General features: G+C 32.4%; 1 protein-coding gene across 1 annotated transcript; it reads right to left on the bottom strand.

Moving 5' to 3' along the window:
- Positions 1-7,137: 7,137 nt before the first annotated feature.
- On the bottom strand, positions 7,138-16,080 carry LOC145324380 (tetraspanin-2A-like). Its single transcript, XM_080166981.1, has 10 exons — positions 15,992-16,080; positions 14,088-14,161; positions 13,251-13,357; positions 12,576-12,639; positions 11,028-11,121; positions 10,272-10,375; positions 9,311-9,369; positions 8,805-8,895; positions 8,446-8,487; positions 7,138-7,550 (listed from the first exon to the last, which is right to left on the bottom strand). Exons 1-10 carry the CDS (start codon positions 16,067-16,069, stop codon positions 7,520-7,522), a joined length of 744 nt encoding a protein of 247 aa, XP_080023107.1. The 5' UTR covers positions 16,070-16,080; the 3' UTR covers positions 7,138-7,519.
- Positions 16,081-17,882: the final 1,802 nt, after the last annotated feature.

The following is a 17,882-nucleotide window of genomic DNA, read 5'->3' as shown; positions in this document are numbered from 1 at the left end:
CTCTAAAGGGAATACGTGAATTTCTTACCGTCTATTTGTGGTAGATGGCTGTTTTTTGTTGATATTGTAAAGAGTTCCATAACTAATGTAATAAGAATGCTACATATATGTATATGCTTTAGCACTTTTTCTCTCTATTTCTCTCTATATCTATCTATTTTTCTATTTCTCTCTCTATCTCCCTCTCTCTCTCTCTCTCTCCCTCTCTCTCTCTCACTCTCTCTCTCTCTCTCTCTCTCTCTCTCTCTCTCTCTCTCTCTCTCTCTCTCTCTCTCTCTCTCTCTATCTATCCATCTATCTCTCTAAACTCTGCACTCTTTCTCTCGTTTAATATCTTTCTTTCCCTCTCTCTCTTTCTCTTTCTAACTTTTTCTCTCCATATATATCTTTCTTTCTCACTCTTTATTTTAACTATATTTCTATTTCCCTAATTTATTTCTCTCTCTCTGTAATTATCTATTTCTTTCTTTTTCTTTATTTTCCAGACTTTCTATCACTTTCTCTGTCTCTTTTCATTTTTCCCATTCTATCCTTCATTCTGTCTTTCTCTTTCTCTCTAAATTCTACCTACACCCTTTTTTTCTATTCCTTTTCCATCTCTTTCTCTCTTTTTCCCTCACTCTTTATCTATTTTTCTCTTTCTTTTTCTCTCTTACTTTCATTCTTTCTATTTAAATCTTTCTCTCTCTCTATCTAAACTCTACTCTATAATACTTTTAACAAGAAAATGAACTTCTGTTTTTCCCTCTAATTGACATTTTTATGTTTTTATTGTAAATTATGGGCTGTTACTATAGTTAGGTACAGAAAGGAACCACTTTGTTTTGGGATAGTTGATATTTATGCTTTTTTATAGATTATGGACTGTTACAACTGTTAGGTAAAGGAAGGAACAACTTTGTTTTGGGATAGTTGATTTTTTATGCTATATATTGTAAAATATGGGTTGTTACTACAATAAGGTAAATAAAGGAACCACTTTGTTTTAGGATAGTTGATTTTTAGATTATGGGCTGTTACTACAGTTAGGTAAATAAAGCAACCACTTTGTTCTGGGATAGTTAATTTGTTTATTGTAAATTATGGGCTGTCCCTATAGATAGAGTGCATCAAGAAAGGCAAATTTTCCCCAAAATCCGTCAAACTTATAAGGTAAAATCTGTAAAATAAATTACTTTGTTTATTTTTTACGAGTAAGTGTTTTGTCATATGCTTCACAATATATGATTTAGGCTTCATCCAAAGAAATGCTGACTCATTATGCGAAGGAAAAGAAAAAAAATGCTCTTTCGTAATAAAATCTGTACACTTTTTAACAAAAATTTGACCGGATTGTACCACTACTGCCGTTTTGCTATCGGTTGGTTTAAAGATTTTTGGGATATTTGAAGTTGTATGTACATTTTGTAATCACCTTGTAGATTTATAATGTAGAGATCTAAAGGGATATGACAATGAACGATAAATTGATGTACATATATCCCTCAATGATCTAACACTTCTGTAGATCAAAATTATCGGCTAAAAAGTTTTTATTCTCTTAGATTGGAACCAACCAAACAAAACTTTAATAAAAGTACCCAAAGTTTTAATGCTAATAAATAAGTTAACATGATAATACAACTTTGGGTACTAATGTAATCTAACAATGATAAAAAAAAAAACATTTTTGTTGATCTAGGCCTTATATTTTTTTCGCGGAAAGCTGCTATAATACGCTGTGATAAATAACTATTCTTATCTTTTAAGAAATTCAAAACAAAGATTTCTTACAGCCAAGAATGTGTCATGGAGGGAGGGAGGGGACATTGGGCTGTTCATTACACTAGTCCCCAAAGTATCATAATACAGTTTTCTTATTCGTTGGCGTAACAACTTTGGGGAATTTTATTAAATTTTTATTAATTGGTTCATGAAGTGTCAAACTCTAATTGTAATCTACAGAAGGGGTAATTTTGTGTATCATAATTGGGGATTTACACCAATTTATCGGCAATTGTCTTAACCCTTTAGATCCCTAATGATGTGTAGTATATACAGGGATCTTAAGGGATAAGACAAATTTATATAAATACATCCCCAATGATGATAAACAAGATTACTCCTTTTGAAATTAAGAATTTTAGTTAAAATGTTTTGACACTACAAGTTTGGAACTAACCAATCAAAATTTAGTAAAAGTACCAAAAGTTTTTGAGCTAACGAATAATATGTCGTGGTTATAAAACTTTGGGTACCAGTATAATTTACAGTCCAATATCCCCTCCCTCTGAGTATGTACTATAGTGTGTGGGACTATTTTGATACTTTGCCAGAAACAAGTAAGATACTTTGGGTACCAGTATAATTTACAGTCCAATATCCCCTCCCTCCTTGAGTATGTACTATAGTGTGTAGGACTCTTTTGATACTCTGCCAATACTTTGGGTACCAGTATAATTTACAGTCCAATGTCCCCTCCCTCCTTGAGTATGTACTATAGTGTATGGGTCTCTTTTGATACTCTGCCAATGATAATAAGATACTTTGGGTACCAGTATAATTTACAGTCCAATGTCCCTTCCCTTCCTGGAGTATGTACTATAGTGTGTAGGACTCTTTTTATACTCTGCCAGAGACAAATAAGATACTTTGGGTACCAGTATAATTTACAGTCCAATGTCCCCTCCCTTCCTGGGTATGTACTATAGTGTGTAGGACTCTTTTGATACTTTGCCAATGACAAATAAGATACTTTGGGTACCAGTATAATTTACAGTCCAATGTCCCTTCCCTTCCTGGAGTATGTACTATAGTGTGTAGGACTCTTTTTATACTCTGCCAGAGACAAATAAGATACTTTGGGTACCAGTATAATTTACAGTCCAATGTCCCCTCCCTACCTGAGTATGTACTATAGTGTGTAGGACTCTTTTGATACTCTGCCAGAGACAAATAAGATACTTTGGGTACCAGTATAATTTACAGTCCAATGTCCCCTCCCTACCTGAGTATGTACTATAGTGTGTAGGACTCTTTTGATACTTTGCCAGAGATAAATAAGATACTTTGGGTACCAGTATAATTTACAGTCCAATATCACCTCCCTCCTTGAGTATGTACTATAGTGTGTAGGACTCTTTTGATACTCTGCCAGAGACAAATAAGATACTTTGGGTACCAGTATAATTTACAGTCCAATGTCCCCTCCCTACCTGGAGTATATACTATAGTGTGTAGGACTCTTTTGATACTCTGCCAGTGACAAATAAGATACTTTGGGTACCAGTATAATTTACAGTCCAATATCCCCTCCCTCCTTGAGTATGTACTATAGTGTGTAGAACTCTTTTGTTACTCTGCCAATACTTTGGGTACCAGTATAATTTACAGTCCAATATCCCCTCTCTCCTTGAGTATGTACTATAGTGTGTAGGACTCGTTTGATACTCTGCCAGAGACAAATAAGATACTTTGGGTACCAGTATAATTTACAGTCCAATATCCCCTCCCTCCTTGAGTATGTACTATAGTGTGTAGGACTATTTTGATACTCTGCCAAAACTTTGGGTACCAGTATAATTTACAGTCCAATGTCCCCTCCCTTCCTGGGTATATACAATAGTGTGTAGGACTCTTTTGATACTCTGCCAGTGACAAATAAATTATTATAAAACATATTTTTGTATCAAATCGGAAATACGACGAAAAGTCTGCTAGTATCCTCCCCAAAAATAGCTATAAACCATCCCAGGACCTTTAAGAAGCTACATTGTAACGGAGAACCATATCGGTTCACCGGTTAGCTAGATCCTTAGGTACAGACAGACATTCTGTTACTTTTAGATAAAAATTAGCTTAAAATTGCTGCGCTACTGATGAACATAAGTTTTCTTTTAAAAAGCAACGGCACTTTTCCTTAATTTATACATGTTAGAATTGTCCTATCGATATCAAACATCTGATTTTTATAACAGTTAGGAACGATATAATAGTAAACGAATCGTTACCAGAAAGTCAGTACGTTATGTAAAACATGCTTTATTTATGTTTTTGACAATTTTTTTGTATGTTATAATTAGCTTATTCATCTAACTTTTTCAATACTGATTCCTATAACAACAGGGTACACTATTATAACATCTCTATAATCAAGTCCTAAAAATGTAGTATGTCCTTAAGAAGTTTTCTGTATTTTAAAGTTTTGTTTAGATTTAAGCATTAATTCTGATTTTCAGTTTTAAGACTCTACAAGGGTTATTGTAAGTTTGTCCTTCAATCTAATTGTAGAGCTTTGCTTTTATGGATGTTGTCATTCTTGTTTAACTAGACAGGTTTTGTGTATTATAATTCACTTTACTTTTTGTGGTTCTCTTTCGTATAAGTGTGAAAAATTGTAATATCAATACCAGACAAATACAAATAAACAAATTTCCAGGGATCTAAAGGGATAAGACATTGTATATCAAATTGATATGCATTCTCGATTGTGATGTACACAATTACCCCATTAAACACGTAGCCCATACACTAGTCGTCGGTGAGGTTATGAGTTCCAATCTCGGCTCAACTAAAGACGTTTTAAAAAAGTCAGATGCGAGACATTAATAGACAGAGCAGGGGGAAACCTTGGCTAAAAACAGGCGTAAACCATTATCATGTACAGTTAAGACTTCTCAGACAAAGGTCGTGAAATCAAAGGGTTGGTTGTCTGTTGGGTTAGTGTTACTTAACCTAAAACCTAGAATGTTTTTAAAAGAAAATGAGAGATTTGGCTCTCCTTAGGTTGCTGAACCTGACGTTAAAGTAACATGGACATTTTGTACAATCCAATCAAAATTCAAGAAAAGTTTTCAATCCAACGAATGAGAGATCGTGTTTATAAAACTTTGGGTACCAGAATGATCTACAATCCAATGTCCCCTCCCTCCCTGGCAAGTTTTCATGTTTTAGAAATTTTCCATGCCAAAAAGAATTATACCTTCTTTGGAAATAGAATGCATGGATATTGTGAGAGATTCTCGCATACCCTGAAAATATTTCTCACGGAAAGAACATACAGACGAAAATAATAAAGTTGCTACCTTTTCTAAATTGTATCTAATAGTTACAGGAATCATCATACAAAGTTTGGAAATGTTAAGATAAGACAATTAGCTAATATGCCTAATATACGATTAAAGCTATCCGTTAAGAACATACAGACGAACAAATTTAGTAATTTGATAATATGAATGCTTTGATTATTTTAAAAAAATGTTTTCTCATTTCCTTGAAATATACTGGCATCCTGTGCCCGCCAGGATGGAGATATTCAAAATATTCAAAAAATCCAAATTCTAGCTATGTGTCATACTCATCCTATTATATAAAGTAGTAAGCGTTTTTTGTCTGTCCCGAAGGATCTCGCTAACCGCTGAACCTATATTGTTCTTCTTTACAGTTAAGCTTTTTATAGGTCATGGGAAGGTTTTAAACTATTTTTAGAGAGGGTGTCTTTACCCCAATCCCCCAAAAAATATTTTTTTTACTCTTTTGAACACAAATTTAAAATGGGATGACTTTTCCTCCTCCTATCTTAAGTGCCCCTAGAGGCTTCTAGGGGCGTAGCCGCTAGTATTTTAAAAAGTCGCTTAGTTATGGCTCTCTATCTTTCACGTACAGAAAATCATATAAAAAACCGAAGGGGGGAGGGGTATGTTCCCCACCCCCCGCCGACCATTATGATAATGTTCAATGCTTAGTACATTTATTAAACACCATGATGACAACATCCATAAAGTGATATTGCGTAAACACAGTATGCTGTTAAGTAAGTGCCTCGCTTACATTATTGCACAACGTTATTTTAGGAATAATTATTCCAAAAATTAGATGAATACGATAATTTTATCATACAAAAAGGTGCTGTTAAAAAGTTAAAAAAACAGCATATTTAAATGAACTTTCTGGTAACGATTATAGAGTTCTAAATCGTAACTTACTGGTATAGTTTGAAAGTACAAGGAAAATAGCTCACCGTTACGAACGGACGGCATGACCCCTAATTCTAGAAAAATTTCGCTTTGTTAATGTTCATGATTCGATAAAGACATCTAAATATAATGTACTTCAATTGTTAGTTTTTTGCTGTTTTTACATAACTGAGAAAATTTAAACTCAAAAATGTTTTATTGAGCAAATTTGACACCTAGCAAATTAGAAGAAAGGACAAACGAACAATAACTCTTATAGAGTATCACAACTCACTATTAATAAGCAGAACATTAATTTTTAAGTGTTAATTTGTTTTTAAAAACTGTTTAAATACAGGATACGATTAAGGAGTTGCTACTTTTTCTAATTATAGGAATCAAAATGCAAAGTTTGAAATCGATAGGACAATTCTAACACGTCTAGATTAAATTAAAGAGCTAACCGTTACCCGACGGACGGGTCGACCCTAATCATAAAAAGTAGATTGTCAAAAAAAAAAATATTTTTAAAAGTTGTTTTGCTAGTTTTATAAAACCCCCAATTACCATTTATTGGCAGGAGGGACGGGACATTGGGCTGGTGAATACACTAGTTACCAAACTCTTATAATAACATTTTCTTATTAGTTGACTTAACAACCTTGGGGACTTTCATTGAATTTTTATTAGTTGGTTCATTTAGTTGAGTGTCCTAAAGTTTCAAACACTAATTGTAATCTACAGATGGGGTAATTTTGTGTATCATCATTTAGGATGTACATCAATTTATCGGCCATTGTCTTATCCCTTTAGATCCCTGATTTATTGGGACCCCATGCAGTGAACAATAAGGCTCAACAAATTGGAGATTTCATAAAGAAAACTATACTTGTATATTATCAGGGATCTGAAGGGATAAGACAATGTAAAATAAATTAATGTACATCCAAATGATGATAATAAAATAACCCCTTCTGTATACATTTATTAAGTACGTGTATATTTTTATCATGCATTAAAATTAATTGGTTCAAACAATCAGTGATTAAACTTTTCAACCATTATTTTAATATACAGAGAAGTGATGATTTTATTATATAATCATTGGTGATGTATTATCAATTTGTTGTCCATTGTCGTATCCCTTATGCTATAAAACCCTTTTTAATCCACCCCTCCTTAAATTACTAATACCAAATACTAATTTTAAAGCGAAAATTATTATTTATTTAACTTACGAAAAAATAGTTGTTACATTAATTACATGGTAATCAATATTTTTAATTTATTAACAAATTTCAAATATAAAGAATTCCGTTATGGCATCGAAACCGATTGAAATTGGTTCTTAGCCATACTGAAAAACCATGTCTAACATTGTCTTACATTAAATTTTCCAAGAATATTAAAAAAATCATAAAATTAATACCAGGCCGAGGTTTTTAATGTTATAATTTATCATTTAATATCCGCGGAAAGCTGTCTATAATGCGCTAAATAGTAAAATACATTTTGTAAAAGAATTAGTAACTTTAGGTCATATTTTTGCTATGATTTGTGGATTTGGTTTTTAAAATAATTTCATCTTAGTTTTCTTCCAGCTCCAATAGGTTTTTCCTAAAAAAAAAATATTTTAAAAAGTATTAAATTAGAAAATTAAACCTTTTATTTCAATTAATAGGGGCATTTTTAAGTTAGTGGATGTAGGAGTGTTTTTTAAAGTCTAAAAAAATGTTTTGGGGTAATTAATTTTTGTAATTGTTAAAAATAAAGGTACTAAGAAAGAGAGGGAATGTCTGATTGAGCCAATAGGAGAATCGCATCGGTACATACATTTAATTTCATTGGTTGAAATTTTGTACACATCTTGTTACGAATGCATGTTTTTTTTCATTTCATACATAAATAAAAGTCAGCTGTAAACAGTATATTTTCTTAGTAGAAAGCTTTGCGGAATCAGAATTAATTGCCTAAAAATTTCGTTTAAATTTGAAAGCTTCGAAACGAGGTGGATTCTTAAATAAAAGTTAGGCTAGCTAATCGCTGGTGAGGCAAAATCATTTTTGTGAAAAATCCTCCAAAATTGAATAAAAAAATTTACAAAAATTAAATAAAATCTTAAAAGGGTTATTAACATATGATTTTGTTTAATTTTTGTAGATTTTTAATGTGTTTTTGGATGATTTTTCACAAAAATAATTTTGCCTCACTATCGAGTAGCGAGTCTATAATTTTTTAAGAATCCACATCAGCTTGAGTCGAAAGTAAACAATACTTTTGTCTGCTAGAAATGTTCCTTCTTAGATTTGACGATAAAACAGTTCAGAATATGCTTCTATTCTACTATTTCTATTTTGTTAAAAATTCATGTTACTTTTGAATATAAAAGGTTTCGTGATATATTATATTATTGACAATTTTAGAAATATATTGTCTTACTCATTTCTTTTATTGATTTGGTTACGTTTTCTATCAATAAAACTGTTTTTTGGCAGTGGTAAAAATAACTTACCTTAGCTGTTTAGAATAGTAAAGCACAACAAAATCTGTTACACTAAAAGTAATTTTAAAATTTTGTAAATGTTATTTTTGGTAGTTTTGCTACGCTAAAGGATACCATATCTGTTCTTCTGTTTGACTGTCTATCTGTCTGTTTGTCTGTCTATCTGTTTGTCTGTTTGTCTGTTTGACTGTATGTTTTCTGTCTGTTTGTATGTCTGTCTGTCTGTCTGTCTGCATGTCTGTCTGCCAGTCTGTCTGTCTGTCTGTCTGTCTGTCTGTCTGTCTGTCTGTCTGTCTGTCTGTCTCTCTGTCTGTCTGTCTGTCTGTTTGACTGTATGTTTTCTGTCTGCCTGTCTGTGTGATATTTACCAGAAGAACAGAGAGATTGAGGAGAGTGTGGCTGTCCATGGTTCTAGATACCAGGACATACCTTGGGGACAGTTGATAGTGTACGAGTTTCCTAGGATAGATAGATAGTTAGATAGATAGAGGCGAAGGTGGCTGTCCATGGTTCTAGATACCAGGACATACCTTGGGGACAGTTGATAGTGTACGAGTTTTCTAGGATAGATAGATAGATAATCATATTATTTTTTTAGATAAACATGGATTTACGACTATTAAGCTTGAACTCTAAAATTGAATAAAGCCCATACCTTTAAAAAAGTCAGCAGCTGTGTAAAATTAGCTACTGGTCAGGGGTGAAAGGGATACGACAATGGCTTATAAATTTAACTTTATGAACCAAACAATTCAATAAAAAGTCCCAAAAGTTGTTAATTCAACGCATAAGAAATCGTTATTATGAAACTTTGGGGACCAGTGTAATAAACAGCCCATAGTCCCCTACCGTCCTGGTAACAAATACAACTTGCCTGTAACAGGATGACGACATTCAAATGGAAACACTTTGTGCATTGAAAAATAATCCTCCCTAAAAAATAACAAAAAAGCATGACTCATCTAATCTATCTAGTTTTCTCGTGTTTGAGTCTAAAGTAGACTTAAGTCTTCCTACAATTTTTTGTTATTTTTGCGGATTTTTTTTATTATTAAAGTCTGTTATAAAAAGGGTTAATTGAACAGAATCAAACTTTAAAAAGAAATTACAAAAGTGATTACTTGGCCTTATAAAGAAACTGTGCCGTATCTTAGGTCGAAAAAGGTCTGTTTTGAAAGCATTTTGACAGAGTTTATAACTTAAACTATTTGGAAATGAGCTGTTTATTTCTATCATTTTAATGAGTTAGCTTAAATAGTAAGAATAGTAAGCATTTTAAAAGAATATTTTATGTGGAATACTTTCTATTTAAATATCAATCCAACCATCTGTCATTAATTCTATCTTTCTATCCATCCAATCATTTATTTCTTTTGTCTATTTTCATTTCTTCATTCATCCAACTATCTTTATAATAAGTTTTTACCTATCTATTGAATTACCTGTTTATCTATCTATCTATCTATCTATCTATCTATCTATCTATCTATATCTATATATCTATCTATCTATCTGTCTATCTATCTATCTATCTATCTATCTATATCTATATATCTATCTATCTATCTGTCTATCTATCTATCTATCTATCTATCTATCTATCTATCTATATATCTATCTATATATCTATCTATCTATCTATCTATCTATCTATCTATCTATCTATCTATCTATCTATCTATCTATCTATCTATCTATCTATCTATCTATCTATCTATCTATCTATCTATCTACCTATTATTTCCAGCACCACAACACCCCACATACTCCTGTATTTTCTTTATAATCCTGCTCACCCTGTCATCATCTATCTATCTATCTATCTATCTACTAACCTATTATTTCCAGCACCACAACACCCCACATACTCCTGTATTTTCTTCATAATCCTGCTCACCCTGTCATCGTCATCATATCTGCTCACCAGCCCACGAAAAACCTGGAATATGAAAATACTTTATTAGACCTTTTTTTCACAGACATATCCGTGAGATTATGGTGTACCAGTCCTGAAGAGTTTTAGGGAGGTTTAAGACCCGGTGACTCTTGAAGTTATTCAGGTTTGATTAAAAATTATAGTGTAGCAGTCCTTTAGAGGTTTGGGAACACCAAAATAAGTCTTCAAAATGTACCAGTCATCAAAGTCATCAAGCTTCAGGTACACAAATATGATACCCAGAAATTTACCCTTTCTCTTGGAGTTATTCAGGTTATTGGGTTTTGAGTTAGGTTGGGCCGGATACTTTTTTGGCTGGATTTTGAAAATGGCCAGATATCTGGCCCAACCCTAGTTTTGGGGTCAATAAGTACTTTGAGGGAATCTGCTAGTTTGCTTCTTAAATGAACAAATTAATAATGTTGAACTCTAGTGTGCTTGTTGTCCCATAGGGTTCTAGACCTCTCCAGGCATCTTGAAACATACTCTGCGTAAAGCATGAAGCGTCTATTTGCCTTATAGACAACCAACCCTTTGATTGCATGACCTTAGTCTTAGAAGTCCTAATTGTGTATGGCTGTCACCTATCAAACCCAACAATGAGCGAATGTGCAACATGATGAGCCATGGTTGCTGTTTAACAAATTAAACATACCTCGTGTAACTCTTCATGAAGCCATTTGCTCTCCTCTACTCCATACATACAGATAACTACAACCCCAGTGAAGGAAATAATCCATATGAGACACCTGCCATAATATAGTCATTATATACTCTCCTACACTATATCCATACAGATAACTACAACCCTAGTGAAGGAAATAATCCATATGAGACACCTGCCATAATATAGTCATTATATACTCTCTCCTCTACTCCATACATACAGATAACTACAACCCCAGTGAAGGAAATAATCCATATGAGACACCTGCCATAATATAGTCATTATATACTCTCCTACACTATATACATACAGATAACTACAACCCTAGTGAAGGAAATAATCCATATGAGACACCTGCCATAATATAGTCATTATATACTCTCTTCTACACTATATACAGACAGATAAGTACCACCCTAGTAAAGGAAATAATCTATATGAGACACCTGCCATAATATAGTCATTATATACTCTCCTACACTATATACATACAGATAACTACAACCCTAGTATAGGAAATAATTTATATGAGACACCTGCCATAATATAGTCATTATATACTCTCCTACACTATATACATACAGATAACTACAACCCTAGTAAAGGAAATAATTTATATGAGACACCTGCCATAATATAGTCATTATGAGACACCTGTCATTATATACTTTCCTACACTATATACATACAGATAACTACAACCCTAGTAAAGGAAATAATTTATATGAGACACCTGCCATAATATAGTCATTATATACTCTCCTACACTATATACAGACAGATAACTACAACCCTAGTGAAGGAAATAATCCATATGAGACACCTGCCATAATATAGTCATTATATACTCTCTCCTACACTATATATAGACAGATAACTACAACCCTAGTAAAGGAAATAATTTATATGAGACACCTGCCATAATATAGTCATTATATACTCTCCTACACTATATACAGACAGATAACTACAACCCTAGTGAAGGAAATAATCCATATGAGACACCTGCCATAATATAGTCATTATATACTCTCTCCTACACTATATACAGACAGATAACTACAACTCCAGTAAAGGAAATAATCCATATGAGACACCTGCCATAATATAGTCATTATATACTCTCTCCTACACTATATACAGACAGATAACTACAACTCCAGTAAAGGAAATAATCCATATGAGACACCTGCCATAATATAGTCATTATATACTCTCTCCTACACTATATACATTCAGATAACTACAACTCCAGTGAAGGAAATAATCCATATGAGACACCTGCCATAATATAGTCATTATATACTCTCTCCTATACCAAGTACAAATTAGTAATAGGGTAAAGTAAAAATAGGATAGATAGAATGTTTTTAAAATTATCTAGTTTTTAATGAATTACAGACTTTTTAGCAATGATTATAAAAGTAACTACTCATTCTATAATGTACCTAACCGTTAAATGAAATATCTTGCCATGTTTGATATAAGTAGGAATATTCTAACATTCTTTAATTATCATTTAGTGCTATCCATTACCTTAAAATCATTGTAAGAAGTATAATCAGTCTGCTTTCTGTAAATATTCCATAAACCAAAAGCCCTGCAATAAAATATGAGATAACTTTATATTTCTGAAATTTTAATTTGCTGTCTTATTGAACCAAATCATCTGTCTATTTTTTATGATAACTTTTTCTTATTTGGTGACTTAACAACTTTTGGGACTTTTCTTGAATTTTGATATTTAAGTGTCCAAAAGTTTCAACCACTAATTGTTATTTATAGAAGGGGTAATTTTGTGTATCATCATTGAATATGTACATCAATTTAAAAGTCATTGTCTTATCCCTTTAGATCCCAGCTTGTATCCCAAATTTTTTAGACCTTCTTAATAAATATTATAGTGATTTGTAACAAAAAATATGTATTACTATAGAACTGAATACATAAAAATATAGCATAAACCCTGCTCCAAAACAGGTTACAATAGTTAAAAGCAAAGAAGATCATAGACACCTTGACAATGTAGGTAGCATTCCAGTAGGTGTACCATTTCATTTCCAACAAATATAGTCTAAAACCTGCACTATAAAGTTACCAGAATTAAAAGCAAAGAAGACCATTGCTACCATTACAATGTAGATAGCATTCCAGTAGGTGTACCTTTGGATTTCTAACAAATATAGCCTTAAACCTGCCCTATAAAGTTACCAGAATTAAAAGCAAAGAAAACCATAGCAACCATAACAATGTAAGTAGCATTCCAGTATGTATACCATTGGATTTCCAACACCCATTCCCAAAAATCCAAGTCAAATCTAAACAAGGATGACAACATTATATACTAGCTAAGTTCACAAAAATCATGTATTTATATACGGGATGCTGTGAGTATTGGTGCAAAAAATATGACGTAACAAAAAAAATTAGCCAATGAGAGGCCGTTATTGACCAATGGTAAAATTTATAGTGGCCTCTCATTGGCTAATTTTTTGTTACGTCATATTTTTTGCACCAATACTCACAGCATCTATATACGGACAAAGTGAGTTATGGAGCATAATAAAGAGAGAGACACAGAGAGAGAGAGAGAGAGAGAGAGAGAGAGAGAGAGAGAGAGAGAGAGAGAGAGATAGAAAGAAAGAGATAGAGAGAGAGAGAGAGAGAGAGAAAGATAGATAGACAGATAAATAGATAGATAGATATAACTAATTAGATAGATGGATAGATAAATAGATAGATAGATAGATAGATAGATAGATAGATAGATAGATAGATAGATAGATAGATAGATAGATAGATAGATAGATAGATAGATAGATAGATAGATATCTACCTGATCCAAATGCAGATACTGAAGTTAGCCAGGGAGACCAGAATAGACAGCACTCCAAATATGGATAGATAGATAGATAGATATATAGATAGATAGATATCTACCTGATCCAAATGCAGATACTGAAGTTAGCCAGGGAGACAAGAATAGACAGCACTCCAAATATCATTAGATAGATAGATAGATAGACAGATAGATAGGTAGATATCTACCTGATCCAAATGCAAATACTGAAGTTAGCCAGGGATACAAGTATAGATAGCACTCCAAATATCATCATTATATACTAAACAATAACAATTATGTCAAAAAGCAAACAAAACTAAAATGAACAGATTAATAGATTATTAACAGAACATTAATTCAAATTGTAGCATTTATTGTGGATTATTAGATAAGCACTGCAATTTTAACAGATGTTTCATATTCGTTGGCTCATCAACTTTTGGGACTTTACTGATTTTTGATTGGTTGGTTCATTAAGTTGAGTGTCCGAAGGATTAATTGTGTATCATCATTGGAAATGTACATCAATTTATCGCCATTGTCTTATCCCTTTAGATCCCTGATTCATTTGACTGTGTTTAGCATAATTATCGTTTTCTGTGTTAACAGCTTAGGACAACTCTATTTGGAATAATATTTCCAATTCACAAAAAAATAGTATTTGAACCAAAATTTTAATCTAATGTGCTCCACAATAAATATTTTAACATTGTACCATATTATTAAAAGCGAAGCTTTTCTATAATTAGGGTCGGTCCGTCCGTACGTCCGTCCGTCCGTCCGAGACAGATAGCTTTTATTTGTTAACTTATGCATGTTAGAATTGTCCTATCGATTTCAAACTTTGCATGATGATTCCTGTAGTAGTTAGGTACGATTTAGAAAGCCTAGCAACTCTATAATCATTACCAGAATGTCCGTATGTCTATTTTAAACATGTTGATTTTTCTACTTTTTTAACAACAAATTTTTATGTGATCTAATTATCCGTTTGATCTGATTTTTGGTATAATGATTCCTGGAACAACAAAGAACAATATTATAAGCTAAGCAACTCTATAATCAAGTCCTAAAAATGTAAGTATGTCTATAAACATAATCCTGTATCAAGTAATTATTCAAAAAATTTACTTACAATTTTGCTTCGAATCTTATACTTTTATATTCTGATTATTCAGTTTAGTCACTATACAAGTGTTAATGTCCGTTTGTACTACCGTTTCAGTGCTTCGCTTTTATGGATGTTGTCATCCTTGTTAACTTAGAATTATCATAACAAAATTAAGTCTATAGGATGGGACAATTCTATAGTATTTTGTTCTAAATTGACACACTCATTTTTGTGGATTGGTCTTTAGCATTTCTATAATTAGTTGCTTATGGATATTACATAATTTATGTTTAGCCATGTAGAGGGATCGGCAGCCGGCAAGTGCAGCGTTTTTGTTTTTTTTTACTAGAGGATAAGCTTTTGAAAAGGGCCAGTGGAGTTTGACCCCTACTTTCAATTTAGTTTGAAAAGGAGATGGTGGATGATGGATAAGTTGTAATACAAATTAGAATCATATCGGTCCAGCAGTTAAGATCTTACAGTTCAGACAAACACAGACAGACAAATAAACATTGATCTAGTATTCTTATATAAAAATAACTAGCGGCCTCGCCCCTAGCCTCTAGGGGCTTTGCCCCAAGAGATGATAAAAAAAGTTGTGGTGAAATTAAAAAAAAAAAAATAAGAAGGACCAAGGAAATCTTCTACAAAAAAAAAGGATCAAGGATATCTCCCACAAAAAAATGGGGGGGGGATTTTTTTGTTTTTTGGGGGGTTGGGGGTGTCCCACCCCCCAAGTAAATAGCTTAAAACCACCACAGGACTAGAAGGTATATTCCCTGAAGAGTAGAATCTGATCGGTTCAGTGGTTACCGAGATCTTAAGAGACAGACAGACATCAAGCTACTTTGTATTAAAAAATGAGTAAAAACCATTCCAAGACTTAAATCTGAAAGATTATCTAAAACAGAAAACCGAATAAGTTCTTTAGTTATTGAGATCCTAAGCTTCACACAAAAACTCTTACTACTTTATATAATAGGATAGGTTAAAGAAAACCTGTAAGTCAAGAGTTCTCTTGCCCAGATCGTCCATTGATCTTAGCGCAGCTATTCCTTCATATTTAGTGGCGAACATTTTGTATCTAAAACAAGGATGACAACATCAATAAAAGCAAAGCTTTAAAATCAGTCGATAGGTTGGACCTTAACATTAACACAATTAGAGTGTCATTACTTTTAAAGCAGAAAATTAATTAATAAGCCTAAAAAAATTGTATGTAGTTATTAAAGAAAATAGTTCAGTAAAAAAATATACAAAAGTGAAGCTATTCTATAATTTGAAATGTGTATTCGCCCATCTATCTTATAGTTAATCCGTCCATTGATCGGAGCGCAGCTATTCCTTCATACTTTGGGGCGAACATTTTGTATCTAAAACAAGAATGACAACATCCATAATAGCAAAGCTATAAATTCAGACGATAGCAAGGATACATTAACATTAAAACTTTTAGTGTGTCTGCACTTAATTATTAACTTTATAATTCAAAAGCCAATTGTAGGGGCGAACATATTGAATCTAGAGCATTATTTTATCTATAACAAGAATGACCAACATCCATAAAAGCAAAGCTCTGAAATGGTAGGACAAACGAACATTTATACTTGCAGTGTGTCAGAACTGAAAAATCAAAACATAATTGTATAAATGTCGAATCAAAATTTTAATTAAATTTGTTGAAAAAATGCAGAAATATAGGATAATGTTTAAGGACATATTTACGTTTTTAGGACTTGATTATAGAGATGCTTTGCTTATAACATTGTACATTGTTGTCCTAGGAATCAGTGTTCCAAAAATCACAACAATCGGATGATTTTATCACATACAAATTTGTTGTTAAAACAGTTAAAAATCAATATGTTTAAAATTGACATACGGACATTCTGGTAGCGATTATAGAGTTGCTACGCTTTCTAAATCGTACCTAACTACTACAGGAATCACCATGCAAAGTTTGAAATCGATAAGACAATTGTAACATGCATAAATTAACGAAAATAGCTATCCGTTACAGACCCTAATTATAGTAAAGCTTCGCTTTTAACAAGGATGACAACATACACATAACTACGAAGCTCCATAATCAACGGTAGGATGGTCATATTAAAACTAATGCACTGTTAGAGTATCAGTACTTAATAAGCAGAAAATTAATTTATAGTTTAGACACAATTGTATGACTTTTTGTTGACTTAATTACTTACATTTAATCTATAAATAAAATGAAAAAAATAAATATCATTGGAAAGGGGCAAATTTACAGTCTACTCCAAGGCTTATTTACTCCTTGCAATTTGTAATACATTTGTTATGTAATTAAATTAATATGTAAATGCATCGCATTAGTTAATAAATTCTATTTTATTCTAAATTCAGGATGCTAAAAGGTAACAAACTCTTTTCCCTCCACATGGAGAGCATAGGCCGCTGACAATTTGTCAATGTTTCTGTAAAAATGTGGCTTTTTATGGATATGGGATGGGGTTGTCAGCCCTAAGCCCTAAGCAGTGTAATGCGTCCATTTGCCCAGGATTCTAATTTAGGATGCTAACCATGGACAGATTTGAATTTCTAAGACTTGTTTTTAGTGATACTTATACTATTGTGCCTTATGGTCTTAGGAACCACTATTTCAAAAATCAAATGAGTAATCTATTTGTTCTTTGATGAATTCTTTAAATGATTGTTTTGAACGGCAAAAAAGGCAAAGGATAAACAGTTTTTCTACAGATTTAAAGTAACTTTCTGGTGTTTCCAGTATGGCTTAGAAACCGATCAATATCCGCTGGATTAGAAACCAAATCTCAGCCATACTGAAAAATCATGTAAAGCATTATATTAAAGACAATCTTTCACGAATATTAAGATACAAATCTTAATGTTA

This window comes from Acartia tonsa, chromosome 7, assembly GCF_053477335.1.
Source record: "Acartia tonsa isolate MP-2025a chromosome 7, ASM5347733v1, whole genome shotgun sequence".
In the NCBI taxonomy this organism is placed as follows: Eukaryota; Metazoa; Arthropoda; class Copepoda; order Calanoida; family Acartiidae; genus Acartia; species Acartia tonsa.
The sequence above is the reverse complement of the archived record's forward strand: the minus strand, read 5'-3'. Positions and strand labels throughout refer to the sequence as shown.